General features: G+C 47.9%; 13 protein-coding genes across 13 annotated transcripts; 9 read left to right on the top strand and 4 right to left on the bottom strand.

Annotated features, from left to right (window-relative positions):
- Nucleotides 1-154: 154 nt before the first annotated feature.
- Nucleotides 155-679, top strand: BT62DRAFT_934210 (uncharacterized protein). Its single transcript, XM_043186690.1, has one exon. It carries the CDS (start codon nt 235-237, stop codon nt 523-525), a length of 291 nt encoding a protein of 96 aa, XP_043038070.1. The 5' UTR covers nt 155-234; the 3' UTR covers nt 526-679.
- A 1,015-nt stretch (nt 680-1,694) lies between these two features.
- BT62DRAFT_921336 (uncharacterized protein) lies at nt 1,695-2,141 on the top strand (the record flags this gene model as incomplete). Its single annotated transcript, XM_043184291.1, has 1 exon — nt 1,695-2,141. One exon carries the CDS (start codon nt 1,695-1,697, stop codon nt 2,139-2,141), a length of 447 nt encoding a protein of 148 aa, XP_043038069.1.
- Nucleotides 2,142-2,996: 855 nt separating this feature from the next.
- Nucleotides 2,997-5,316, top strand: BT62DRAFT_1008229 (uncharacterized protein; the record flags this gene model as incomplete). The annotated part of the gene is made up of 9 exons (XM_043177423.1): nt 2,997-3,003; nt 3,290-3,675; nt 3,732-3,847; nt 3,904-4,042; nt 4,097-4,210; nt 4,264-4,380; nt 4,437-4,634; nt 4,691-5,106; nt 5,163-5,316. 9 exons carry the CDS (start codon nt 2,997-2,999, stop codon nt 5,314-5,316), a joined length of 1,647 nt encoding a protein of 548 aa, XP_043038068.1.
- On the top strand, nt 5,315-5,915 carry BT62DRAFT_248887 (uncharacterized protein). The gene is made up of 2 exons (XM_043180231.1): nt 5,315-5,809; nt 5,867-5,915. The coding sequence occupies exon 1, from the start codon at nt 5,430-5,432 to the stop codon at nt 5,766-5,768; it is 339 nt and encodes a 112-aa protein (XP_043038067.1). The 5' UTR covers nt 5,315-5,429; the 3' UTR covers nt 5,769-5,809; nt 5,867-5,915.
- An 865-nt stretch (nt 5,916-6,780) lies between these two features.
- On the top strand, nt 6,781-8,666 carry BT62DRAFT_248864 (uncharacterized protein). The gene is made up of 5 exons (XM_043180230.1): nt 6,781-7,434; nt 7,503-7,613; nt 7,667-8,122; nt 8,171-8,430; nt 8,489-8,666. The coding sequence occupies exons 1-5, from the start codon at nt 6,886-6,888 to the stop codon at nt 8,520-8,522; spliced, it is 1,410 nt and encodes a 469-aa protein (XP_043038066.1). The 5' UTR covers nt 6,781-6,885; the 3' UTR covers nt 8,523-8,666.
- Nucleotides 8,667-8,709: 43 nt separating this feature from the next.
- Nucleotides 8,710-12,863, top strand: BT62DRAFT_952425 (TBC-domain-containing protein). Its single transcript, XM_043188233.1, has 18 exons — nt 8,710-8,990; nt 9,045-9,209; nt 9,260-9,540; nt 9,592-9,638; nt 9,694-10,013; nt 10,064-10,095; nt 10,145-10,216; nt 10,266-10,403; nt 10,456-10,542; nt 10,651-10,716; nt 10,769-11,228; nt 11,280-11,372; nt 11,427-11,564; nt 11,620-11,798; nt 11,855-12,071; nt 12,130-12,468; nt 12,522-12,585; nt 12,637-12,863. The coding sequence occupies exons 1-18, from the start codon at nt 8,796-8,798 to the stop codon at nt 12,678-12,680; spliced, it is 2,937 nt and encodes a 978-aa protein (XP_043038065.1). The 5' UTR covers nt 8,710-8,795; the 3' UTR covers nt 12,681-12,863.
- On the bottom strand, nt 12,718-14,325 carry BT62DRAFT_952423 (WD40 repeat-like protein; the record flags this gene model as incomplete). Its single annotated transcript, XM_043188232.1, has 7 exons — nt 12,718-12,976; nt 13,028-13,047; nt 13,100-13,467; nt 13,520-13,622; nt 13,679-13,805; nt 13,863-14,026; nt 14,082-14,325. 7 exons carry the CDS (start codon nt 14,323-14,325, stop codon nt 12,887-12,889), a joined length of 1,116 nt encoding a protein of 371 aa, XP_043038064.1. The 3' UTR covers nt 12,718-12,886.
- Nucleotides 14,326-15,081: 756 nt separating this feature from the next.
- BT62DRAFT_1008226 (uncharacterized protein) lies at nt 15,082-16,618 on the top strand (the record flags this gene model as incomplete). The annotated part of the gene is made up of 4 exons (XM_043177422.1): nt 15,082-15,292; nt 15,347-15,526; nt 15,582-16,163; nt 16,218-16,618. The coding sequence occupies 4 exons, from the start codon at nt 15,082-15,084 to the stop codon at nt 16,616-16,618; spliced, it is 1,374 nt and encodes a 457-aa protein (XP_043038063.1).
- A 346-nt stretch (nt 16,619-16,964) lies between these two features.
- On the bottom strand, nt 16,965-17,846 carry BT62DRAFT_248711 (uncharacterized protein). The gene is made up of 2 exons (XM_043180229.1): nt 17,564-17,846; nt 16,965-17,514 (listed from the first exon to the last, which is right to left on the bottom strand). Exons 1-2 carry the CDS (start codon nt 17,642-17,644, stop codon nt 17,104-17,106), a joined length of 492 nt encoding a protein of 163 aa, XP_043038062.1. The 5' UTR covers nt 17,645-17,846; the 3' UTR covers nt 16,965-17,103.
- A 249-nt stretch (nt 17,847-18,095) lies between these two features.
- Nucleotides 18,096-19,003, top strand: BT62DRAFT_921331 (uncharacterized protein; the record flags this gene model as incomplete). The annotated part of the gene is made up of 5 exons (XM_043184290.1): nt 18,096-18,301; nt 18,340-18,353; nt 18,409-18,641; nt 18,835-18,860; nt 18,946-19,003. The coding sequence occupies 5 exons, from the start codon at nt 18,096-18,098 to the stop codon at nt 19,001-19,003; spliced, it is 537 nt and encodes a 178-aa protein (XP_043038061.1).
- Nucleotides 19,004-22,572: 3,569 nt separating this feature from the next.
- BT62DRAFT_248641 (uncharacterized protein) lies at nt 22,573-24,122 on the top strand. The gene is made up of 3 exons (XM_043180228.1): nt 22,573-22,692; nt 22,744-23,865; nt 23,920-24,122. The coding sequence occupies exons 2-3, from the start codon at nt 22,858-22,860 to the stop codon at nt 24,040-24,042; spliced, it is 1,131 nt and encodes a 376-aa protein (XP_043038060.1). The 5' UTR covers nt 22,573-22,692; nt 22,744-22,857; the 3' UTR covers nt 24,043-24,122.
- Nucleotides 24,123-24,571: 449 nt separating this feature from the next.
- On the bottom strand, nt 24,572-25,083 carry BT62DRAFT_248614 (uncharacterized protein). Its single transcript, XM_043180227.1, has one exon. The coding sequence runs from the start codon at nt 24,894-24,896 to the stop codon at nt 24,606-24,608; it is 291 nt and encodes a 96-aa protein (XP_043038059.1). The 5' UTR covers nt 24,897-25,083; the 3' UTR covers nt 24,572-24,605.
- A 1,068-nt stretch (nt 25,084-26,151) lies between these two features.
- Nucleotides 26,152-27,331, bottom strand: BT62DRAFT_248597 (uncharacterized protein). The gene is made up of 5 exons (XM_043180226.1): nt 27,200-27,331; nt 26,715-27,140; nt 26,540-26,656; nt 26,358-26,486; nt 26,152-26,305 (listed from the first exon to the last, which is right to left on the bottom strand). The coding sequence occupies exons 2-3, from the start codon at nt 27,093-27,095 to the stop codon at nt 26,540-26,542; spliced, it is 498 nt and encodes a 165-aa protein (XP_043038058.1). The 5' UTR covers nt 27,096-27,140; nt 27,200-27,331; the 3' UTR covers nt 26,152-26,305; nt 26,358-26,486.
- Between the last annotated feature and the right edge of the window lie 15 nt (nt 27,332-27,346).

The raw sequence follows: 27,346 nt of genomic DNA, 5'->3' as shown, positions 1-27,346 counted from the left end.
ATTCATTTCCTGTAAGTAATCTGAAAGAGTAAAGAATTAGCAAGTACGGTAGGAGTTTCTCGTGTCATGATCGACAGCAGCCACGCGGTGGCAGACGGCCAATTACGATTTTTTTCAGTTATCGACGAAGCCGCCTATTCTGCACGAGTCCAAATTTCAAGAACAAGTCAAAAGGTAAGCTTTGCTTGGATTCTGTTCCTCTGAGTCCCTTTTGCTGGACTTGCCTCAGATACAATGGCATCTCTCAATTCTGTACAGTCGAGATTTGCTAGACGCCCACGCGGCTCTTTGCGACTCTCACCTCATAACAGTCGCATACAGCCTGCTGTCGGCATCGACGAGGACGACGACACATCCAGCAGTTTCTTCGTCGTGACTGCCGCCGACCTTCCCATCAGCCTCGACAGTCCTCAGCAACCGTGGTCGACTCGTCCTCTTCGGCCACCTTGTCAAGTTTGGTCAGTAGAGCTCAGATTTGTGCCTGTAACCACTTGGGTTTGTTCTTCTTTGGGCAATCCTTCCTGAGATGGCCCTTCTCTCCACATCCGAAGCACTTTCTTTCATGCTTCACCCTCTGGCCACCAAAGGTAGTACCAGTAGTGGTCTTCTTGTTGCCAGTGTTGTTGGTGGAGTTAGTGCTGGTGTTGGCATTGGAGGTGGCAGTCTTGGTGGTGGTTTGGTTTCTGTTGCATTGGTTCTTGGCGGCTGCATTGGCCTGTTCGAGGTGGAAGTTGTAGTCCATCCACAGGACCCGCCGTTTCCACTCGGCATAGGTGGTGGGAGCACCATTGTCACCCTTCATGATGGTGCTCTTCACCGTGCTTCTGATGGCCTTTTCGACTTGGTCGAACATGGCCTGTTCATTGTCGTATAACCCAGCCCTGTATGCCAGGTCTTCAAATTCTTGGAAGAACTCCGGAGCATTCTTGTATGTGGATTGCCGGAGTCCTTCCCATTTTGTCTCTAGCAGCCAGGTTTCAGCTACTTCTCGGAATTGTCCCCAGACTGTGTGTTTGAAGTCTGGGTACGATGGGTACCTCCAGTGTTTGCAGATCGGATCATAGAAGCGGGGACATTGGAGGTCCCACCAGGTGCGGGCAGCTCCCCTGAATCGGGAGGCACAGAAAAAGATTCGGTGGAGATTGAACCCCTGGGCATTCATGCTGAAGTGCAATGGGAACGCTTCAAAATACATCTCACAGTCGTTGAAGAACCGAGAGAGATCATCACTGGCACCCTTAAAATACTCGGATGTTTCGATGATCTGGGGATTCAAATTGTTCCAGGGGTCCATAGAGGTGGGTTGCCACCCGGGTGAGGTGTCTGGAGGTGGCATTCTCATAGTTGGAGGGAGTGTCAGGGCTGTCGGTCGAGAGAGAGATCGGAGGAGCCAGCTGTGATGTGGTTCGACCAATGGTGGTGCTGTTGGTGCTATGAGTACAGCCGGTGGTTCTGAGAGGTCATTTTGGGTGGCATGCGGACTGAGTCCTGCGGCCCAGGGATTTGGCATTGCAAGCTGAGGTGGCGGACTGGCTGGCAAAGGTCGTTGCTCCCACATTGATTTGTAGGGGCTGGGTTCAGGTCGGCAATAGTTGGGATAGGTTTTATTGAAAAGATAGGTTGCCTGTTGGTTAATTAAATAATTGAATATATGGTTTTGCTCCTCTTCAGGGGCAGCCTCATATAACCTCCCCATGTCTGTTGCCTTCCAGCTGGTTTCCCTCCTGAGGGTTGACCAGCTTTCCTGCCAAATTCTTTCATACTCCTCATTGAGTACTGCCTCTTTCTCAAAGGGGTTGAGCATAGACCCTATGTCTGTCAAGCACAAGCTCATAGCTTGTGAGCTTGGGGTCTTCATGGCCCCAGGGAAGTGTGAGGGTCCAGGCTCTGGTCTGAGCCTGGGTTCTGAAAGCGATTCCAGAAGATCTTTTGTGTTGCTGAGGTACATGGTTTGTACCTCTTTGACTGGGATTAGAGCCTTCAGCTCTAGTTCAGGAATTGGTGTTGATGGTTGCAAGATACCTCTTGAGCATCCCAGAGGCATCCCTGTCATGATAGACAAGTTTGAAAAGGGGAGAGTGTCCTCTGTTTCTAATCCAAGCATGTTCATAGGGTTCACCAGGGGGCATGGGGAAATCTGAGAGGCTGATGCTTGCCAGACTTCATTGGGAGTCAAGTCAGGGGATAAGAATACATGGGAGGGTTGGGAGGACCTGACTCTGGATGTAACCTGGTTCATTGAGCCAGTTGGAGTCATAGGAAGGGGTTCAGGAAAGGTGGATGAGGGAGGAGCTGCATGAGATGTAAACAGATTTCTAATCTGACTGAGAAACCTGGTTGATTTCTTCAATGTCTGGGACTTGGCTCTGGCTGATGCAGATGAAGGTGAAATTTGGATTTGTGATGACATCATATTGGCTGAGGGGGAGGGAGATGGTGGGTCTGTGGGGGGTTCAGGGAATGTTTTGGTGACAGTGGACATCTACCAAGTATGCGATAAGGGGAGGAAGGTATAAGAACAGGCTGATCAGGATGGTTGTCCCAACCAGCAAGGCAGTGATGATAATTGTTTATAGGAGTTCAGTTTGCATGGAGCAGCTCAGTACCAATGATGGTTACTGAGAGAGAGCGGGGTGTCGAGCTTTGGACTAATTGTCAGTGGCTGACTTACAAACAAGATCAAACAACACCCGGCTGTCTTGTGTTCGGACAATCACCAATGGATGTGTAAGTCTTGATTGCAGAGGACCAGTGTATAGCCAAGCAACTAGTTCGTGGAGTGGGGAGTTCAGGTGTAGGTCCAGGATAGATTAGACTTTAGTCCAAAGCTGAGGTTTTACCCTCTACATGTCACTGCTTAAATACTGTAGTTACTGTGTCTAATAATAGTTGTATGGTTCGTGTCCGTCCTGTGTCCATGCTGTAACCTGTAGGAGCCCTCACAATAGCCTTGCGTCTTGTCAGTCGGCGTAGTGCCATGCTGGTGTGGTGTTGCTATGATGCGTTAGTAGCGTGGGAGTGGTCTGGTGTGCTTGGCAATTGCCGGCGTGGTTATGGGAAAGTGAAAAAGTTTCGAAACCGTAACAGCAGCACTTCACCACCTTCTGTCGTGAACGACGTTTCTGTGCTCAACCGCTTCAGAAACCATTCACGAGTTTCCATCTTTCCGCGACCGAGGCTGCGACTGTCCTTGCCAAAGAACAAGGGCAATTATACCTCGGATCCCATTCTCGACGACTTTCCTGACCTCCCACTCATATCCCTACTCCCACTGACCCGACCTCAGCAGTCAATTTCGCCCCGCACAGCGTCTCTTACCTCGTCTCTGTCGACATAGAGACGCCCAAGAAACACCGTATTTTCTCTACAGAACGCTTCAAGTCGCTCACCAAGCGAGTAAAATGGAGACGTCGACAGGCCGACCTCTCTCCTTTGCACGAGTTACCAATCCCTATCGAGAAGCCACTGCCACCCATCCCGACGGAAGAGTACACGACTGTACCTCCAGTTATCACTTACTGTCTGGTCGACCCCGTTGAGCTAACAGCTTCCCCGTCACCGCATATTGGTCTTGACCTCTGTCGGTTATTTTTCCCTCCGTCAATGATCGTCCACAGGACGATCGCTTTTATGCCTTGCGTCAAGAGGTGTACAAGTTGGTCACAAAACAGTGAGGTGAGCTTCTTCAACTAATTTTTCTGATGAAAGTGCCAATGTCTCTCATCTTGCAGCCAACGGTCCATATGTCCACCTTGTTGTCATTTAGAGACCTCTGGTTTTCTGATATATTACAGTGCTCAGACACTAGTTCCCTTGGAGTTGTTGACGAGACCGAAGCATTCACTCCGTTGGATCCTAATTGGTCTTCAGGGACGAGGCTGAGTGCGACGCAAAGTATTTCAGAGTCACGGTTACGCATTGTTACCCTCAGGCACACTGGGCAAGGGCTGACCAGAACCTCGCTGACATCGCATATCGACGTTTACTGCCAGTCTCCACTGAGATTTCCAGCACTAGTGACTATTCCGCAGATGAGGCAGAGGTAAGCATTCTGCTAATAGTTATAAATTGTCTGCTGACATTTAATGTTGCGTAGGATACGCCCATGGCTCGGCGTTCATTCTCACCGCCATCGAACTCGGTCCTTCGTTCCAGTTCCTCAGACGCATCCTTTCAAGGTCCCCTCCCATCCGGCAGCCTTCTGCTTGATGTAAGTTTCACGTGGAACATATGCACAACCATTACTCACTTTTATGTTTTCAGGATTTCCGCACGATGGCTGACACAATATCCTTCCCATCTGTCAACAATCTCATGCAGGACGATGCCTTTTCTGCATTGTGTCGAGCAGTATATGAGGACGTCAGAGAGGCTGCCGGGGTATGCTTTGCTAATAAATTTCTCCGATGAACTTGCTAATATGTTGTGTCTTGTAGCCAATGGCCCAAGTATCGACGTCACTGTCAGTGAGGGATCTACGATCCCCCGATTGTTCATGGCGGACGGCTTCTAGTTCTGTTGGAGTCCTTGACGACACTGGAAGCGCCCATGGGAAGAACACCCATTGCGTCCTACTGCCGGCCGTCTCCACCGAGATTTCTGGCACTCAACAAGATTCTTCGGACAAGGTCCCAGTGAGTGTTGTCAATTTATTATTGTGAACTACCTACTAACATTGAATATTGTGCAGGACGCGTCTATGGCTCGCCCTTCATTTCTACGGCCGTCGAACCTGGTCTTTCGTTCGGGTTCTTCAGATTCTTCCGTTGAAGATCTGGAGATTAATAAACCGTCAGAGGCACCAACAGCCTCACCTATTGTCACGGGTGTCCCGTCGTTGCGTATTCCAAAACTGACCCGGAAAAAGGGGACTGTCCCTCCCGTTCGGATCACTGGACCCACTCACACCGGCAGGCCGTCCCCGTCCCCGTCCCGCATTCCAACCAGTCTGGTAAGGGGCAACGACCTCGAACAGATGTATTACCCTCTGTTCCCTCGTTGCCGTCCTCCCAGCCAAATACTAGGCAACTCCGTTTCCCCGCACCCATGCCGACCAGGCGCACGCAAGAAGAAAGCGGCTCCCCTGCGCGTCGAGCACATTGTAGGGTGAGCCTTGATTCCAGTTGTTATATTCTTTTTTACCTTTCTCACGTTGTTCCTAGGCCTGTTCTTTGCGATCCTCGCGATGAATCAACCATACAGAAACATCAACGAGCACATGGAGATGAGAGGATGTCGGTCGCACGCCTACTGCGTTGCCGTGTTGGGTACCTTAGGGACGACCAACTGGTCACTGGAGGAGGGCTGATACGCTAACGAGTTTACTGGTCCTTCTTCTACCCTGGCAGATGAGGGAGCGTCGACTGCTGACGAGTAGATGATACGTCCTGTGTCACTGACACCTCATCCCATCGCGTGCACGACAAACTATGACATCCTTCGACTTCCTCGTCATCTCCTGCCTCTCCTCGTTTCTCGGTCGCTTCACCGTCTTTTGGACCTCGCTTAGGACACCCACATGCATGCTCATAGCTTCTGATCTGTTCATGATCTCCATCTGCGTATCTCTCCGTGGATATCTATCCTCCACCCTACGCTCCTCGCAGCTTATCGGTCTATCATTATACCGCTCTCCAGCCTATATCATTATTACTATTTATCACTTCTATTCCCCGTATACCCTTTTCTACTTGTTCTCTTTGTATTTTCTCTTCTTCTCTCTACCTCTCTTCATAAAGCCCTCGCCAATTTGCATTGTCCTTCGATGACAGCCTAACATTATCACATCCCTATACTCATTTCTCTTCAGGTTCTTTTACTGTCCTCTCCTTTTCGATTTCCTTTGTGTTTATATGTCGGTTTTTAGGAACTTTATCGATTTGTGATCGGGTTTTGAATTTACATTTAAGTTCAATGGCCTGCTTCGACTCCCTAAGTAAGTGACAGCATTCTGGTGGCTTTCCAAGATAACATCTCCTGGACGCCTTCAACTATGGCTTACTTGGGTTGTGAAGGCCATTCGTACCTTTGTTCTTATTTACCTGGTGACTCGGATACCCTTCTACGGTGTTGAACCTATCGTCCAATGCTCATATTGAACCTTAAATTTCCCATCAGCGAAAGGAAGGTCGCTTCCTGTGATCCGTCCATCATTCTTCACATTGCACTTTCGAGAAGCCGCTCGTGATGTGGATCCAGCTGAATATGAATTTACGTCCCAGTCTTCAAATTGTTTCCCTCACATAGTCCGTCTGTACTAGCTGCTACTAGACCGGTCATCCCATAGCTAAATGATCGTCCACGGTTCAAGACCATAATATACAGTACCCAAATGCTTTTGCAACACTTCGGCAAAGGAACATCAGCCCTGAGCCCGAAGCATCAGTGCAGCGACTCTCGCTTCGTTAGGCTCGAGGAAAGCTCGAAGATCTATGACCTCGGTAGTAGAATCCAAAAATCCAAAGAGTGCCTGTTTCATCCTCCCTGCGCCACATCCTACGCTCTGGGGAGAAAGACGCTATCTTTTCTTGGTGCTTCAAGTTGCGATTTGTTGGAGATTATAAGAAAATGAGAGAACTGGCCGCCTGTAACAGATACACTTTACCCGTACAAGATCTAGTCCGAAGTCGAGACATCTCTCTCTGAGGCGGTTCATTAAGAAGTTTTCTACATCAATGTTCTCGGCGCATCGAACTTGGTTCGGATCATCCCGAGATAAGATGAACAGTAGAGCTCGCCTAAAAAGGAGCGACTTATCCCCCGTTATTAGCGCAGTGCTGTACTTAAGCAAGTGACACTCAGCATGATATCACTTGTTCTGGAACCACAGTTTTCCCAGCGACCAGCCCGACCCGCAGACGTATTCCCTTCCTTTCTCTTCCTGCAATGCTCCGGGAAAATACTTGCCAAGTTTTACTCCTCCCTCAAGAAATTCTGGACGAGATATTGTCCGAAATTGATCTTCACCGTGACCTCATCTCATTTGCTCTGGTATCCCGAACATGTACTCGACTTGTTATACCCAGACACAACGAATATCGCATAGTTCGCATTCGGCACAAGCTTCCCTCCATGTGGGCACACCTCGCAAAACGTGCTGACCTGGCACGCAATATACGCGAGGTACATGTCTGTGAACGGCACAATCACTCCGCCTCAGACCATTCCCCCACCACGTTGGTTCCTCCATGCAATGTGGATGACACCGGAAGCGAGGAGACACGAGTCCAGAACATGTGTATGGCTCTCCAGAATATGCATCGTCTGCGGGTCTTTACCTGGTCCTGTACGTATAATCCTTTTCCAGAGCCGACGGCCACCCCCTCGCAGGAGGCGGAGATTCTGGGTACTCTGGTTAGCAAACCGTTGCTGAGAAAAGTGGCGCTGGCTGGAGCATTTGAAGCTAGGCCTGGATGTCATAATTCAATATATCCCGTGAGTTTCCGGACGGTCACGATACTTTGGTGTTTGCTGATGGGGGACATGCTTTTGATTTTATGCAGCTCTGGAATCTGACAAAGCTGACACATCTGTCGTTGGTGGGCCGTGTCTGGGTTAGGCCTCAGATCGGGCCTTTTCTGAAGTCTATGCTCAAAGCATGTCCTACGATTGAGGTATGGTAATCCAGATATCTAATTTCAACTGTCTGATGCGAGAATCAACTCAGGTTCTAAAGGTGCCGATGGAGCTGACCATACTTTCCGGCTGCGTATTTCCGCAACTCAAAAAAGTCAATATATTTCTCCAATCAGGCGGGACGCTGTCCCTCGATAAGTCTTGGGTTCGCTTTTTAGAAAAGAACCCAACTATTGAAGAGTTGGCTTGGTTCCCTTTGGGTCCTCTGATTGGAGGTCTAAGTCCAGACTCCCTTCCTCGTATCCGGCGCGTGTTTGGAAGCGAGCTACTGCTCAAGGCGATTTACGCGTCACCCCGGCCTATCGAATGTGTTGAAACGACGGCTGAGCCAGCGATGTTCGCTTATCTGGACGAGATCAATGCAGACTGCCTTCGCGAAGTTAGATTTACCTGTTCGATAGGTAACACATACGACGCCCTGCTCACCTTGGCCGAAAAATGTCCAAATATCACTCGCCTATCTTTCCCCGAATATCATATGAAACTAGTGAGTGCGTCGTGCCATGATTCCTTCCCCCTTCTGAAACGTATTTAGGACGATTGGCTGCACCTATTCTCCCTTTTACCCGCTCTAGAAGTATTCGAAGGCATGTCACTATGGAGAGCCGTGGATGGGAACCTTGACAAGATGCACCAAGCAATCATGCAAGCGCTCATGTTATGTCCCAATTTGAGGGAATTGGATCATTACAAGTACGATGCGAAGCGGAATGCGTATGCAAAGATTGTGATTCTTCGAGAGGAAGGAGAAGAGAGTGACAATGTCAGGTATGAGGTTCGTAGACCTCCGCCCAGGTAAGTTTTGATTCCTCGTCTCTGATTCTTCCCCGTTTACATGATGTTGCTATTCCAGAGATCTGTTTGATTTCCGGTACAGTCTCAGGTAATGCTGCTTTATGTAGCTCTTTTATTATCAACAACGACTTGTACCGGTAGTGCATTCTTCATTGATAATACTGTAAATGTACGGAAGAGTTTACATAAAATAAGCCTAAAGAAATTGTGCCGCCAAATAAATAGTATGTTCGAACGAATCACTGTGCTGCACAGCCACCATCGTTCTTGACACTTGCTCAGTTTCGTCACCCTTCATCGCCTGGGAATTGGGGGTGGCCATCAACCTCGTCCTCATACTCTCCAGTTCCTAGCGACGGGCAGCGATGTCGACGATTTCCACCGCGCTACGGAATTTCAAGGAGCCGACGAAAGAACAGCTAACACAAATATTCTTCTCCTTGCCTGCGACACCGGCGCCCAATGGCTCACCGTCCGAGAAGGCGCCTGAAGAGGAGGTTGAAAAGATGGATATTAATGCCGTGTTGAGCCTGGGGGTACAAGGAGAAGAAGATTCGTATGTGAGTACAGCGACGGTCTTGCAGCATCGAGACCCTTGACCGATAGCCTCTTAGGCGGGTAAACTGTATCTCATTGCTCCTTATCTGGCCTTTACATCACTCGACCGCAAGTCTGTGCGCTTCACCATCCCGCTGTCGACAATACGGCGCGTCGAACGGCTCAATGCTCGAGCGGGTATCTATGCACTGAGCCTTTCTCTCTTCCATGGTGGCAAATTGGTAAGTCACCATTTTCTTGTGGTGGTGACACATGCATTGAATGGTCGTAGATCGTCCAATTGACGTCCCTTCGACCGGCGGCAGACCAGTTCTGTTTGTTGCTGCGTGATGCATTGAAGATTGAGCTACAGCGTGGGCAGATGAAGGCTGTCAAGGGGTTCGTGAAGACGTGTTATTCAGAAGCGCTCGTGCCCACGACGTCTTCTATCGCGGATCAGGAGAGAGAGGATGGGAGCCTTATTAGCCAGGAGAAGGAACACCCGGGGCCTCCGGAGACGACATACCATGGCGGTCTTGGGCTACGGTTCAAGTTTCCTGGAGATCCAAAGAAGTGTGTATCTTTATCTTTGCTTAACGGGTCTGCTAATATAGAGAAACTTAGGCTTCGTGAAGCTTCCAAGATTAAACTATGGACAAATTACTTGCGAAGTATGTGTTAGGCGCCGGCGCATGTTCAACGTGTTTGACTGACTCGTCTTGGAAGTGCATGGTCGTAATCTCACCCTTTTACGGTACCCTCAATGTACCCGCCTTGTACAAGTCGGACTACCTAACCGACTTCGTGGGGAGATGTGGGAAACCTTATCCGGCTCCATATTTCTGCGCTTTTCCAACCCCGGCTGCTATGATCGGATACTAGAGGAGAACAAGGGACGGACAAGTACCAGCACGGAGGATATTGAGAAGGATCTTCATAGGAGTTTGCCAGAGTACGCAGGTTACCAGTCTGAAGAAGGAATCGGCGCCCTCCGACGCGTGTTGCAGGCTTATTCGTTCAAGAATCCCGAACTTGGTTATTGTCAGGTCCGTAGCTCGTTGGCAGTCACACCCAGACCCTGACTTGGAATCGAAAGGCAATGAATATCTTGGCAGCAGCCATTCTTATGTATGTGGCCAAGTTTCCCCGGTGTTTCATCCACTTATAATTGCTTTAGATATATGTCGGAAGAGCAAGCATTTTGGCTGTTAGAAGTTTTATGTGATCGCCTACTTCCTGGTTACTATGCGTACGTCGCCTTGACGTCTGTGGAAAATATCGATCTAAGTCCTTTACAGCCCCTCCATGCATGGAACACTACTAGATCAGCGAGTCTTTGAGTCCTTAGTCCAACGGTGCTTGCCGATGATTCACGACCATTTCCAAGAGGTGGATGTTCAACTTTCGGTTGCGTCGTTGCCCTGGTTCTTGAGTCTGTGGGTGCATGTCTGCTATTTTGTTCTTTGGTTTATGTTGATGTCGCCACAGGTATATTAACAGTATGCCCATGATTTTCGCTTTTCGGGTTGTGGATTGTTTCTTCTGCATGGGCCCGAAAGTACTATTCCAAGTGGGGTAAGCGACTGCTATAAATATCCCTGAATTAGCGACTCAAATTTCCTCCTTATTTTAGACTGGGTTAGCACGTTGGCTGACTTGTTGAATGTCGACTCATATTCTGTCAATAGCTATTCTCAAGATCAATGGGGAGAAGCTTCTCCAGATCCAAGATGACGGCCACTTTCTCAAGTAAATTCCGTCCTTCTTCTTGTCGCTTATGATCTGATAATTGCATCTCAAGTCTCATGCGAGATTATTTCGCATCTTTGGGAGATTCTGCACATCCGAACTCGACCGATCCTCGTGCGCGAGCAATAACACGTTTCCAAGAGCTCCTTCTGGTGTCATTCCGTGAATTCTCGGTCATAACGGACGACATGATCCTTTCAGAGCGCAAGCGGTTCAGGAGCGAGATCATCCATAGTATAGAGTCTTTTTCTAAACGTTCTGCTGTGCGGAACCTCAAAAGTCTAGGCAGATTTAACAAAGAACAGGCTGGGCTTGTCTATGATTCGCTGTACAGGGCAATGTGTATATACCCTCCTCCACCGGCTGTGCCTCTCCCTCCCAGTCTTTTGACACCTGCCGACGGGACAGAAGAGAAGCCTGAGACCAGGATTGGCTTGAAGACATTCCAGTATTTCCTCAGCGAAATCGCGACATGGGCACGGGACGAGCGAATCGTCCGCAACGGCTTCCAGGTTTGCCCTAGTATCATTCCTCCTGGCCTTTTTTCTCACTAATTGTTTCAGCAACGTATTGATCGTGAAATGGCAGAGCACGAATTCATTGATCGCCTTTTCTTCTTTTGGGATACGTCGTGCCGCGGTGCCCTGTCGTTCCAGGTACTTTTACCCCTTGCTTTTATGTCTAGATCACGTCTGAATCGGCGTTAACAGGATCTTGTCTCCGGATTGGACGGCGTCATGTTCAATGATCTAATGGAGAATATCGAATGGTTCTTCAACCTTCACGACAAGAACAAAGACGGTTATCTCACCAAAGATGAGGTGTTGACTCTTTCGGAATCATTTCTGGTATGTCAAGTTCCCAGTGCTTGTCACTTTGCCTTCTAAAATAGTCCTGCTTTAGTTTATATTTCGTTATGAGATTGGGGATGCGTACCTCGGAGCCGTCAGTCGATTCATGACTAATGCATTCGAATATGGAGATGCTCTTTTACCCCAACCAGAAGACGAAACAGGAGAGGATGGCGAGCTATCGTCACCGCCGCATATTGCGCCTAATCAGCCGTATCTGAACTTAGCGACGTATGTGTCCAAAGGTCCTCCTAACTTTATGAAGAATGCTCATTTTTGTCACCTAGATTCCGAATGGTTGTACTGGCAGATGAGGTCCTTGAGTCCTTCTTCGAGACCGACCTGTCAGCGTCGTTCAGACTTGACCCCCTACCTGACATGGAATTGCCGATATCTAACAGTGGCCTATTAGGCGATATTTGGTCTACGATTGCCACGGATAGTAACAAGAGGATGTTCAACATGTTCACAGATGAGATTGGAAAGACGATTGGGAAACATCAGGTAAGTAGCGGCGGAGTTGTGTGGTAAAACCGGTTTGTTGACCACGGCATCCCCGAAGGTGATTCATCGGCCCTCTATCGGACGTTACACGAAACTTGAAGAACCCAAGGCTCGGGAGTCGCTTCTCACGCCATCTATGCGGCACTCCTCGTCGAAAGCAAGTCTCGAGTCGAGCGAGAGTTCTTCGACGCTCGTAGCTTCATCCTCGACGCCTAGTGTGGATATAACAAGTGCTACAGCAGACTCTGTGTTCTCACCGATGCCTATGGTACAAGCAGCAAATGCTGCGCTCATGGAACGCACTGCATTTGCCATTGATGATGCTAAGGACGACGACGACGATGAAGACTTTGATGGTGATGATACACTAGACGGAGGCGACAACGTCATGGACGAGGTTCGTCTGCTTTTGCCTTGCATCATATAGCTCCTGGCTGAAACAGTGTCTAGGTCGACGCTTTCCTAGAAGCGCATGATTCCGGATTAACTGATGCGGACAAAGAGGTGGCTAAAGGTGAGGTTATCACTTACCTGTCAGACGTCAATTAACTCTTCGCTGCGGTAGATTTGTTGAATGCCGAACCTGTTAGCCAACCACGTGCATCATAATCGTTCCGGACAGTCGACAATGCTTTCTTTTTCTGTTCACAACAATTTCCTGTCGCATTTAATGGACCATGTATTAGTATTATCAACACTGAGTATCTTCCAGCCTAACCCCTTTTCTACACCAAGATGTACATGTTATTGATGATCTGAAAGTAAATCTACACTGTCGTCATGAAAACCGTTAAAAAAAAAGTACAAAGTCGGCGTCAGGCTTCGCCTGTGCGATCAGACCATATCCGGATGGTAAGATCGCTGTCAATGGAGCCCGTTGCAATCATGTTGTGCGAGGGGTGTGTCTGGAAGGGGTATGTCAGTTCCTGGGCGAGAAAAGACGACACAATACTCACAGCGACTGCGACGACGACGTCTGAAACAAGACAGTGTTGGTGCTAGTCAGGTCAGGTGGTTGAGAAACGTACCGGTATGTCCTTCAAGAATTTGAACGATCTCTCGTGTTTGCAGGTCCCAAATGTAGGTTTTATGATCTTCGCTGCCTGCTACGATCCATTTCCCACCAGTAACACTGAAGCAGGCCGATATACAGTACTTCGAATTAGAATGGCCAACATATGTTTTTAGACAGCGATTGGTCTGATAATCCCATAATCGTATCGCACTATCGTGTGCCGTAGAAAGAATATACTTGGAGTTGGGGGAAAACTGCACGTGTTGGCTAACGGCAGTGTCAGAGTACTGGGAAACCCGATATGACACGACCGACCAGATTGCATCCTGCGACTCGGCAAGGGTTTTCAGACACTGTCCATCGCTTGTATTCCATATGCGTCTGGTATCAAGGAACAGGTTAGCCTTGATCACTTGTGAACTCCTGAACGCACATTAGGCCATCCAAGGAACAAGACACGATCAGAGACGCATCCCGATTGAAATGCACTGCCGTCACATAATCCAAGTGTGCATGCAGCGTCTTCATGCACTTGCCTGCGGTAACAAGGTTCAATCAAAGTCAGGAGGATAAGTATAGCAATGCATAAAACCTCTGGCTGTATTCCAGATTTTGACATCTCCGTCACAGCACCCAGACACAAGAAGATTAGACGCGGCATTGTAGTTGAGGCAGAACACTTCTTTGGCGTGGCCTTTCAGGATTTTTGCAGTCAGACCCTTGGTTCAAAAACCATCAGGATATATTGAAATCATACTAACGCTATCAATACATACAGTATCGACCTCCCATATTCGAATAGTTTTGTCGTCGGACGCCGAGGCCAAATAGACGCTATCTGTGGTCCAGGAGATATCAGAGAGGCCGGCGGTATGTCCATTTAGATTTCGTATAAGTTCTCCAGTAAAGGGGGACCAGATCTTGACCATATTTTCTGCACCTGACAAAGAAAGTTTTCAACAGCACCGTCAAAAAAAGAAACACCTTCGACTTACCGCAAGAAGCTAAGAACGTCCCATCTGGACTAAATTTTACAGCTGAAATTGACTTTGTATGACCTCTCATTGAATGTCGTAGCTCGTAGTGTGGTCTTTCTCTCGTTGTTGAAGATGCGACGGGAGCAGTTCTCGCAGGCGGTGGTGGACCAGATTGTCCACTGAGTTCCGGGACTTGAGGATCATCTTCTGTCGTCTGCGATGCCGCATCGTCTTCCGTCGACGAATCGTCCGAAGCATGCATTGAGCACAATGGTGGAAAGCAAAAACAAAGTCACCACTCGGCTTTTCGGTGCCGCAAGACCCTCAGATGCAAACAAAGACAATCATCAGCTAGAAATGAATTTGAAATTTTTAGTTCGAACCAAGTTTAACAGGTTTGCCGGTTCTCACCAAATCTGCATTTTGATCATCTGCGCCGGTCATATCTCTATGTACGTCTATTAAATCTGTTTCTTGCGTCATTTTCTCGAAGGTCTCTCTCTTTGTGGTTCTGTTGCTTTGCCCGCCCTTGTCTTTTCACTCAGGAAGCGAAAAAATCGCTCCAAAGGGTCCAAATGACATTGTTCCCGCATATTACGGTCTTAAATTTCGCCGGCATTTCACGGCCCCATTGGCGATCTGTACGTAAAACTGAATGGCGGTCTCCAACAAAAATACCGTAATGTCTTTTTTCTGCATCCGGTTAAAGTGGAACAGTTGTGCGCGTAGTATCAGGTTCCAGGAACTTCTTTGGGCTTACTGTTTTTGTTCCCCGATCATTCTTATTCAAGGCCGCTTTTTTCTGCAATGTATAGGGTACCATGGTATCGAAGTGACGGCATAATGGCTTTGTTGAACATAAAGTCGCCGTCTGCATTCGATCCATCCGCTAAAGACAAGGCACTTGGCAGGCAATCTGGATCTTACCAGACCTATGATGGGTATTCTGCCACCTTAGCTGGGCGGTTTATATATGGCCCGGCCTCCGAGGGTCATTCTTTTCAAATCCCTGCCGCCCATGGGCAACGAACTTCAGTTCTCTCCTGTCTTCAATAGCCTATACCCGACAATGGAAGGAAATCTTCGACCAACCCCCAGTCGACGCCATTCTCGCTCTTTTAAAATTCGTCCCGATACCATTATCACAGGTAGGAAATCATGGAAGACGATGAAAAATAAACAGAACGAACCTGTTTGGCCGCCGGAAATTGAAGCGGCCTTAATAGAAGGTACTTTCGTCGTCATTAAATTTATATCTGCCACTCATATTTCCGACCGTCCAGCTCTGGAAAAATATCGTCCGCATTCCGCAAGTATTAGGAATCCCAAAGAGTTTCGTCGGTTTCCCAAACGGAATATCTTTATATCAGACGAAATCTTCAAGAAGACGGGCAAAAGCAGGACGGCAAAGCAAGTGGGGAGTCGCCTTCAGCAACTTCGTGATACATGTGAAGACGAAAGAGGTGAGTAATCTGAGGACTCAAAATATTCCTTTCCACTCACGACGACCATTCTTAGTCCTTGAGCTGCTCACACGGAGAGAGTATTCTCCTGAGCCAGATTCATCCTCGACGGACACCTCCGCTGATTCTCCAGTCTCAGAAACGACCGACTTCGCTCTGGCCTCGCCGTTATCAGAGTGTACTGCATCGTCCTCGACCGAATTATCTTCCGAATCGTCTCGTTTGAGCCCGCTCAGCAGCGTCTCCTTTGATGAAACTGGGTATCAGGTGCTCCCTGCCATACCTCGCAACGTCGTCGTTCGCATCGAGATCTGTCACCAAGAATCCACCCGGCGTGGTCACTCTCCCTTACGACATTCTTTTGAACCAGTGCCGCCTAAGCCTTCCTATCATCGCCGAATCATTCTCTCAGCCGACCGTCCTCTTTGGACACTTTCCCCGACCGTGACATTCACTTCTTCGAGGCCTACATCAGCTTCTACATTTTCTTCCTTCACTGTCTATGCCAACAATGTACCGGTGCACTCGGAGGTATCACCGTTGCTCCCACACGCGGAGCAAGCAAACCCTGCCTCCTGTTATGCCTACCGAACCAAGTTCCTACCCGAATATTGGGTACATCTGTGTGAAAGATATGGTACGTTGCCATACCCTTCTTTTATGTAACGTTCTTCTCTAACAGCCCGCCTAGATTTAGCACAGTGTACCGTGACTCAAACCATCATCGAACCTAGACCGTCGGACGAGGTAATACTTTTGTCCCTTGTCTACGAATTCTCACATACATACCCAACACCTTCGCCCATTCTCTACTCTCGTTCGTCGACCGGACCTGCCCTACCACCCCATTTTGCGGAGACGCCGGCGTGTAACGTTGCGATACCGCCACCTCTCAACGCGTGTTCTGATCGGAACTTTTCTCATTGGCCAACCGCGTGCATGTCTCAACCTCAGACGTCGGCTTGGGCTGTGGATCATCATGACCTGCTAGTCTTGAATAGCACGGATCCGCATTATTCGCTGCGGGGACACATACTGGCTTCTGGATATGGGGAACAGTATTCCCCTTCGGACAGCGATCTGGGACTTTAAGTTCCGCTGGCGGGTTATTTCCTCTTTCGTACTATGCTCTTTTGGCGTAACTTAATATAGTTGCTCCACTAATTCTGTATAATCTGACGGCCTTGCAATAATTTAAGGAAAATGTACATATCACACACATCTGTTATCTGCTGCTGCTAGCGTATGCCCCTCATTTATCTATGCCTCACATAATACTCTGTCCTGTAGATAATTACCATGATACCTTTAGTGACAGTCCATATCGAAGTAAATCCTAAACGCAACCTTGGGCACAACTGGATAACTGGTTTGTTCACTAGACATAACTACAATACAATTGAAAATCCATGCTAGGTACGATTTGCTTGGCGCAATATAACATACCTTCCTGCATGTCCGAGGTGGCGTCCTAACGGATGTTAAGTTCTCCATACGCACTGATCTCATAACGTCCCACGCCAATCACATCAATAACGGCAATCACCCCATCGGATGCACTAGTAAATTAACCCGCGCTACTGCAGCGTCATAACTCGACCCTCGAGCTGTCGACCAATCCCCCTGCTCGCAAACACCCGACGCCCGAGGAAAACCGGACAATACGTGATGTCAAAGAATATCTCCGAGCCCAACAGAAATTTGGTGGCGTCCGTTTCTGACGAGGAGTCGGACCGGGCACTGGCCATGTGGACACTGATTCCACGAAAGGTTAAACCATATGTTGGAGTAGTCGTCTGGACCGGACAGAAATCGAGGGAAAAAGCTATTGAGGAGCCCCAGGGTTTCTCAAGACTTTGCCTCGGCTGGAGGACCCATCCAAGCCGGAGGCTGTGCACTATGCACATGACGACCGTTATGATGCCATGCCATGCCCCCTGCTCATCAGACATGGCCCTGAGCCAGAACCTGTAGTCGAAGTAGTCTGCCTGAGAAATCAATATAGTTTGTACTGTTGTACTGAGCTTTCACACGGACTAGAGTAGCAGTTCTTTCTGATGTTATAATTTCATGTGTTCCACTCCTTGCTTGCCAAGATGGCTTTCGAGAATCGAGCATGATCAATCATACCAAATATAGTATGCCGGACTCGGTATCAATCCGGAAAAATCCGGAAACTTCGAGATGATGAAAGTACTGAAGTTAGTTCATTGCTGACTGCACACGGAGACTCTGGGACAGTGTAGGAACTTACTAGAATACTATAGAAACATATGTAGCTATAATTTTTCCAATGTTGAAGGAACTTGCTACAAACCCCAACTACAGTTGTGTAATACAACTCTTATCTCAATCCCAAACATCAACAGCTGTGACACACTGAGCCATGTCTTCTCAATGAAAACCAGGCAGGGGGTAGTAATGAACAAGGTCAAATCCATTTCTGTCCATTGTATTGTAGTTGACATTTCAGTAGCTTTACTTGAAGTGGTTATCATACTGAGAAAAATATAAATACACTGCCTTTCTGCAGTCTTTCTCAACCATCTCACTTTCCTCCCTCCAAGTCATGGCTGCATTACATTGTTTTACCAAGTATCAGTCACCAAGTCCTTCTGCAAAATTCTCAGACAGTTTCTTTGACAAATTGACATTTTCAAGTATTGTGGGCCTTGACTACCCCAGCATTGCACTGAGATATTCATTGTCAAACTTTGTCTGGGATACAGACATCCCATCTACTGCATCTAGCATGCTAATTCTACCCAATGACAGGTCAAACTCAGGAATAGCTTGATGATTTATTGGAACAGCTGCATGATATCAGGTACCTAGGTCCTAACTGCTCATCTTACATTAGGATTCACTCACTGTCTATCTAGGTGGGAAGATATCCAGCAATAAAGACAGAACAGACTACAAGATCCACCAGCTCTCAATCCAGTTGGTCATCCACATACTCAGTGGCTCACAGGTGCTCTGGAAGGTCATTCTCATGGAAGTGGAGATGCCCCATGCCAAGATCCATATGCAGTGGCTTCTGAGAATGCAGTGGTATCTGGACACTGGTGTGGCTATTGCCGGATTCAAGGCCATACTCGTCCTAACTGCCCTAGTTTGCAAAAATTGAATTCTCGGTAGATAATGTATTAATATGGTAATCTTGTCGGACAAATTCCATGATCCCATCATTTCATCACACATGCCAACGTTCCGGGAAAGCCGCCGTACCGGTGCTCCTCGCCGGGGAGGAGCGGGGCTCCTGAATAGTTTATTCCGAAATCGAGACCTAGATAATATCGATGTAGGTAGTATCAGAAAAGCAGCGAGCCTGGTAAGCGTCGATATGAGATCAATATAATGTAGACTTACATCGAGTCGGCTTTCAACACATAATCACCTGCACATTTGCTTTCTAGCAAAGGGGAAGCAGTGACAGTGGCATGTAAATTTATGATTCTACCTGAGGCCAAGTGAAGCAGTTGATGTTGAGGGTCTGGTTTACCGTGAAACTGTTGCGGCAATAAAATTGAATGTCCATGTTTACCATAAAATTTTTTCGTGAGATTCATTTGAAAATTGACCCTGTGTGACGGCACGATGGAAGGGAGGCCTAGTGACTAAAGCAGAAGACGAAGTCAGAGAGGAACATTGCACCGACGACGACTTGCGGTTCCGAGAAAGCAAGAAGACCAATAAGGCGTTGTTTCTCAAACGTAACGTGTCTATGAACAAAAAAAAAGGAAGCCTCATCTAAGAGGACTGAAGTTCAAACTGGCGCTTCCAGTCCATCAGCTTCCAAGAACACTGATCATCTATTGATTCCCTCCCACTGTGTTTGCACTGAAAACAGCCCCAGCTAGAAATAGGAAACTGCAGAACAGTCTCTGGGGAAGAGGACTGAGCAGTTCTACCAACGAGCTCCTTCACACAAACGTTGAGTATGGATCAACATCAGAAATGTCTTTAACCTTTTGTCAACTGGTGCTTACAAGGGGCCTTGAGGAGCGAAACATTTATCTGTGTCATGTTTTCGACATCAGGGCATGTCGGCCCTACTAACTGATCTTAGGCCTAAGAAATAAACACGTCAACATAGCCAACAGTCGATTCGTCAAGAAAATGTGGATGCACAGGAGAACCGATTTCTTCCTGAAACGGAGAGGAAAGGAGATCGGACAAACAGTCCGAGTGTCCGATTCAGCGAATTCGGAATTTTCGGTAAGAAGTCATCCTTCTTGCGACTCCCACCCAGTAGTCCGAGAGTATGTGTGACAACCTTTCTGCTGCCTGACGGACCCATAGAACTCGGTTGTCAAACATATTACCACAGAATGGACTTTCTTTTGTACCTAAAGACAGAATTTCGTTCATACTTTAACCTCTTCATATGAAGGCATAGGGTGCAGTGATTTTGTTGAGAAGACAATGGGCTGTATGAAACGTTGCCGAGGAAGGTGAAGGGCAAGAAGGGTTCATCGACTGCCTTCAAGTACGTTCGACTGGCTGATTCTATATCATACTAACTCTACCGCATAGCCTGAACATTTCCATTTTTCCGCCGTACAATCATGTCATGCTCCTCTTTCGCAAAATAACTCCGAGGTGGTTGTGTGAAGCTTATGATAGTGCTCGTCTGCTATCGCGTGCTTCTTCGAGTTATACGAATTCTTCACAGGACCAATATCGTCTTCTGCTGGAATTGTCAGCGTCACTACTGCTTCGCGCCTTATAAATGTCTCGATATCCGTCGGAAAATTGAATACAATGCCCATAAGCCGTTGCAAAATCTTACTGGTTCGCAAAATGTTGGGAACAGGAGGACAGGGCTTCTACCCTTCAAGTTCGCCGTTGCCTCAGTGGGGTTGTAGCCACCCACCCGAAACGAAACTGTGATCTTGACCATGACTTCGTATCTCGCGTTTCCTACAGTATTCATAGACCTCTTCTCCGCTATTTTATGTTCTCCCTTAGTGATGATCCCGTTTGGATTCACACAAGTTCGACAACAAGCGACTACTTGCAATTACGGCTGGCTTCGACACGCTCGATTGTGAAACGACGATCTAGGCTATGGACACTGTTTCGGCCTAAGCGCACCCAGAACGCTGAGTCTATGTCAGATAGAGACAGGTGAAGAATCACAACCCGTGAGCACTCTTCTGGTTATATTCCGTATGGTAATCAGTATTGCTTTGCAGTGTTGCCTGATGCTCCGGTTCGTCAATATCGCCAAAGCTCTGCGATGACCGTGACAATGACGATATTACTTCGTGTGCTGTTTCTCTGATTCGAGGGTGAAAAGATTTACTCAATTGACGCCGCACCGTCCTATGAACTCTTGATCAATATCAGCATAGAGCTGCCGACCTATCGATGTATTGTCCTCACAGGCTCGCCTATTCCGTACTCCGTTCGTCACCAACGAATGGATGTGAATTATATCACCTTAGGTGGAAAGTTGTATCGGTAAGTCCAAGAGATTATATGCTTTCATCTTCCATTCATTTTTGGTCCTAGAAATGGGAAATACGATGATAGCTGCTGTAACTGATAAGTCAAGGGCTAACCAACCCTTTTCCCTCGACAGCACTTCGTAAGTCGTTGATCTGATTGCCGTAATAGACCTGTACCGACGAAGGCGTGGCAGATCCGTGGTCTAAGGGTCAGGGAATCCCTTACATCTAGTCTTTTCAATGCCAAGTGCATGTTCATCGGTGATCGGAACCAAGGGCGTGCCAGGCATTATACATGAATCTTTTAGCGCTTGCATTCAGCTTTGTGTTCATCACATTCCGGTTTGAAACAGGTCTTGATCTGTTCCGTCTGACTCTTTGGTAATTATTTTTCATGCAGGGCACCTGTAACATCTACTCCCTACAGCCGTGTTACTCTCGTAGCACATCCAAGTTGTTGGTATGGCCCGAACCGCGCACACTCACTTAAGGATGGCTTCAGTGGGCGCTTATCCATTGTGGGTTAATGCTGCTATAGTGCGGTGTGCTTATCAAGCTGTCGCCATGATAGGGTGAGCTCTTTTTGTTGATTTTCAATTTTTGATTCGCATCCCTTGTGTCACATTCAATCAGCCCGTCCTTCTCTATTTCTCCCCCTGCATACTCTCGCCTTCTCATCAATCCTGGCTCTTCCCAGGGTGATTGTACTTTCTTCACCAGCTCGCTATCCATTTCACTTGACGCAGTCGTCAACATGTCGTCGGATAGAATGAACCGGTCCTGTAGTTTTTATTTGTTCTTTTTGATCCTTAACAACTGGAAATTTTGAGCTCCGTTTCTCTATATAACCAATTACCACCTTGTCGAGTCACACCGAAGTTGTTTGTACTCATCTGAGCAATATTTATTTAATACACGCCTTGATTAAGATCTGATTGGCCGCTACAGCTGTATGCTGTTTGCAGTGGCCTTATCGATCGTTTCAGTCCGCGTTCTGAGCTAATATGCTGATAGTCCTCCTTTTCTGTGAAGTCTGTATCACAACGGCTCGTTGGTCCCCGTCGGGGGAACGCAGTTTCAAATAAGAAACTCTAGATGGGGATTGCGTACCGTACTCCGAAGATGTGTTCGTCTCCGTTGCGGCATGGGTTTTTTTCGCCTATTTCGCTTTCTTCACTTCATGGAGGAAGAAGTCAGTGCTGGCAACCTGGACGATTCACACTTGTCGCTGTTCTATTCCTTGAATTCCCTGGTATAGCTCCCCGTCTTCATCCTTGGCTCTTAGTCCGGTTAGTATGGCTCATAAAGAACCCTGTTTTTCAATCCCTCGCACGTCTCCTGGCCCCGCATCTATAGCGTAGAAGAACCAGTTGGCCCGCTACTCTGATCATCATCAATCTACTGATTTCGTACCCTGTTCTTGCTCAATTCTGCGTATGGGACTATTTTTGTCAAAATATCTGTGGCATCCTATTACGCTGGTTCATATCACATTGAAGACAAGTACTAATCGATGCATATATGCTGAAGGAAGTGCAGCTGATTCGCTACCAGTGCTCTGGAGGCTTTCATAGATCATGATTAATATCGTTCTGGCTAATCACACTGCTGCATTTAGGCGCCTGCATGTAGACGATACAGCCAGCGGAGCGGCCTTCAAGTTGGTTTTTGCTCCCAGTAGGACCTTTTGTTGATGAAGCCAGGGAACAGGTTCAAGGTCTTCGTTTCGAGAGCTGATACCTTTAGTCACCAGTGCTGCAGAAAGATCAACGTATTGAATGTTCATCGTGGGAGAACTTGGTACCTCATGCCGACGACCAGCTACCTCAAGCCGCGTAGTGCTCTCTCGTTTTTCCTCTGCTTTAAATACGGACGATGCGGGACATGAAGCCATTTCTGTGGTTCACTCAGCTCTTCCATACCTTTCTACGTTTCATTATGCCCCCCCAACGCAACGACGAGATGCGTGTCTTTTCATCCGACAAGGACGTAACCAACGCCTCAAACCTTCTCAGCTCTCTCAAAGAGAATCTTCCTTTCCTCGACCACGGCCTCGGAAACATCATCGTCACCCAGATCGAGTACTGCAAATGTCGCTTCGGCGCAGGTAGTCGCTGGGAGCATGAATTCCTGTTCGTGACACTGAAGGAATCTGTGCGAGCTAGGCGGACGGCGTTGCTCATGGTGGACCGGTTGAATGATGATACGAAGGAGTACAAGGGGCCGGATGAACTGCTCGCAGATTTAGTCAGACATCAGGGCCAGGAAATGATTGATGTAGAGGGGACCACTGACTCGACCGACTCGAATTCATCTGCATCATCATCTGCAGAGCCCTCGACAACAGCCTCACCTTCCAGAGCCTTACCCAATGCGCAACACTGGGGCACCACAAATCGTTTCCATCGCTCCGGTGCCAAAGTCAAGAGAATCACCAAGGGTGATCCTCCCAATGCGCTCGACAGGCTCATTGTCTTGCCCAACAGAAGTGCCATTGCAAGGGAGCTGGGAGGCTGCCTGTACGATGTTCTCATGACGATGGACCTCACCCAGTCGCAAAACCACAGGACTGTCGCCCTCGAGAATTTTGGACACCTGCTCCGGACCACTTCAAGAAACACCCCACAGTACCATTTCATATTTGCTCAGTGTTATTGGTATGCCTATACGATTTGGAAGGTCCTTGAGATGGAGACACAGCCGCATATACACAGGGAGGAGCTGGCTGGTCGCCAATGCTCGCATTCCTTGACGGGCTATGGGAAGAGGTTGATTCTGGGGAGAGGTAGATCTGTGAATGAGGTGAGGACCCCAGAGAGGATAAAGGCGGAGTGGGATGCTGAAAAGGTTATGGAGGAAGAGGAGTGGGCGCAACTGAAAGAGGTGAGCATAATCACAACTCTTTCGAAGAACAGCACTTTCTGAGAATACATCTAGCAATATCATGCCCCTCTGGTAGCAGCAGAAGCTGCTCGCCAGAATGCAGAGGCTCGGGTACGTGAGCTTGAGAGGAGGTTGGAAGGTTTGGAGCGCCCTCCACGTTCTGCTAATGCAGTCTAAGCCATCTTCCTTCTTTTCTATTTTCACTCCTGATTGTCGCTCTCATTTGCTTTCCTGTGATCCATCGCTATCGGTCAATGTTTGCTATCATGTTATTGCTTTCGGTCTTTGATCTTGTTTTGTTGTATATGAACTAGGTACTGTACATACTATACCTATGTCAATGTTTTATGGCTCTGGAATCTTTGATTATCACTACCAGAAGTCTTTTCACAAATTGTATGATGCAGGTTTCTATCCTGAGAATTGACTTATCCACACATTTTGGAGGTTGATGTCATACTGAGCTGCACGTTCTGAGTACAACCACAAAATAGTTCAGTACGAGTACTGCGGGCCATGAGTTTAACTCCAGATCTTGACAAAGACTTCGACGGTTCAATGAGACACAAAGTACGAACAACAATCTAAGTAAGCATACGTTAAGGGTGTCCAGGACACAGCATTGCCTTGAAAAGCCACCAAAATACGACAACATGCTTAGCGACTCAAGACAGATCGGTGAGCTTGAATGCATTTAAACTCAATCCTTTATCACAAATCGATAAAATTCGCAAGAACCGTCACAAAAACACGAATAAAAAATCAAAAAAGGAGACATTCAAAGAACCTGAAGAGAAATGAGTATAGAGATATGATAATGTTACGCTGTCCTCAAAAGAAGAATGCAAATTGGTGAGGGCTTTACAAATAGAGGAAGAAAGAAGAGAAAATACAAAAAGACCAAGTAGAAAAGGGTATATAGGGAATAGGAATGATAAATAGCAATAATGATATGGGCTGGAGAGCGATAGGATGATAGAATGATAGCCTACGAGGAATGTAGTGTGGAGGATAGATATCCACAGAGACATACGTAGATGGAGATCATGAACAGATCATAAGCGACGAGCATGCGTGCGGGTGTCCTAAGCAAGGTCCAAAAGACGGTGAAACGACCGAGAAACGGGGAGAGGCAGGAGACGACGAGGAAGTCGAAGGATGTCATAGTCTGTCGTGCACGCGATGGGATGAGGTGTCAGTGACACAGGACGTATCATCTACTCGTCAGCAGTCGACGCTCCCTCATCTGCCAGGGTAGAAGGAGGACCGGTAAACTCGTTAGCGTACCAGCCCTCCTCCAGTGACCAGTTGGTCGTCCCTAAGGTACCGAACACGGCAACTTAGCAAGTGTGCGATCAACATCCTCTCATCCCCATGCGCTCGTTGATGTTTCTGTATGGTTGATTCATCGCGAGGATTGCAAAGAACAGGCCTAGGAACAACGTGAGAAAGGTAAAAAAAAATTATAACAACTGGAATCAAGGCTCACCCTACAATGTGCTCGACACGCAGGGGAGCCGCTTTCTTCTTGCGTGCCTGGTCGGTGGGTGCAGGGAAACGGAATTGTCTAGTATTTGGCTGTGAGGACGGCAACGAGGAAACATGGTAATACATCTGTTCGAGGTCGTTGCCCCTTACCAGACTGGTTGGAATGCGGGACGGGGACGAGGACGACCTGCCGGTGTGAGTGGGTCCAGTGACCCGAACGGGAGGGACAGTCCCCTTTTTCCGGGTCAGTTTCGGAATACGCGACGACGGCACATCCGTGACAATAGGCGAGGCTGTCGGTGCCTCTGACGGTTTATTAATCTCCAGATCTTCAACGGAAGAATCTGAAGAACCCGAACGAAGGACCGGGTTCGATGGCCGTGAGAATGAACGCCGAGCCATGGGCGTATCCTACCTAACATCAAAAAAAATGTCAGTAGACAATTCATGACAATTCGCAGAATGCTTGCCTCTGCCTCATCTGCAGAATAGTCACTAGTGCTGGAAATCTCGGTGGAGACTGGCAGTAAACCTCGATATGCGATTTCTGCGAGGATCTGGTCGACCAGCGTGCCTGAGGGTAACAGTGAGCAGCTGTGACTAACTCTGAAAATACTTTGCGTCACACTCACCCTTGTCCCTAAAGACCAATTAGGATCCAACGGAGTGAATGCTCCGGTCTCGTCAACAACTCCAAGGGAACTAGTGTCCGAGCGCTGTAATGGATCGGAAAACCGGAGGTCTCTAAATAACAACAAGATGGACATATGGGTCGTTGGCCACAAGACAACAAACATTAGCACGTTCATCAGAAAAATTATTCGGAGAAGCTCACCTCACTGTCTTGTCTGACCAACTTGTACACCTCTCGACGCAAGGCATAAAAGCGATCGTCCTGTGGACGATCATTGACAGAGGGGAAAATGATCGTCTCCACCATGGCCCGTAGATCCTGAAAACATGATGGTGAGAAAGCGTTTTATGCCTTCTCGTCTCTGACTTACTGGCAGGGTTGACTCTGAGCTAATACTGGAGCGGAACGCAGCATAGCCGACCGCCGTGCACGATATCAATTTCTGTGCGGGGACGGTAGCGTACAGGCTGATGACCGAACCTGACATCACAGATATCTCCTGCGAGATATGGATGTTAGTTGTGCATTAACAGCATTGATCACCATGCTTACCTATGCTTCAGAGATATCCAATGTGGAATCTACATCACCCGGGGATGTCATTGACGGGTGAAGAGCGTCGATACGCGGAAGGTCACCGTATGAGTGGCGTGGAGTGTCACTCGTTACCTGAGAGTAAAAGTGTGAGCGGCCATGGGCTGGAACATCACATATGGAAGGCACTCACCCAGCCAGCGACATGCTCTATGCAATCCAGTATAGGAGTATCCACCGTCTTGACCTCACCTTGGTCAATTCCGATTTCCTGAGACTGACTTCTCTCCAACATCGGCAACACAGCGAAAACAGCTTCCAGCAAGGCCCCGAAAGCGACGTATTCGCACAAGTCCGTCAAGAAGAGGAGGATGTCGCCAGCTGCCTCAGCTTTGTCAGAGGCGAGGATGAAGAAACCTGTGGCAACGGCGAGTCCAAAGACGACGAGGAAGAATAAGAACCTTTTGCACGCATTTGAGCGAGCGACGGGACAACACTGTGGGGGAGGGGATTGGGCGGATATTCTCGGGTTTTCAGCGAAGGACATCCAGATATTGGTTAGATCCATAAGCATGTCACAGAGACACGTAATAATCAAACGAGACCCAGGGAAAACTTTCTGTAGAACCAATCAGACAACTGAAAAATTTGGAGTGTACTCGTAAGCACCGCACCTGCGAAAATAACTAGACATTGGATAGGCCAAAGCAGAATCTTTGGTAGTAATATGCTGTGGAGAAGAAAAAATTGAGTAATTTTCGTGCTAACATTGACCCGGCCTCTTTTGCAAGCCGTTGAAACTGAGTGGTATTGATATGATATTAC

This window comes from Guyanagaster necrorhizus (genome assembly GCF_019112545.1).
Source record: "Guyanagaster necrorhizus MCA 3950 unplaced genomic scaffold BT62scaffold_18, whole genome shotgun sequence".
In the NCBI taxonomy this organism is placed as follows: domain Eukaryota; kingdom Fungi; phylum Basidiomycota; class Agaricomycetes; order Agaricales; family Physalacriaceae; genus Guyanagaster; species Guyanagaster necrorhizus.
This window is presented reverse-complemented; position numbering and strand designations above follow the sequence as displayed.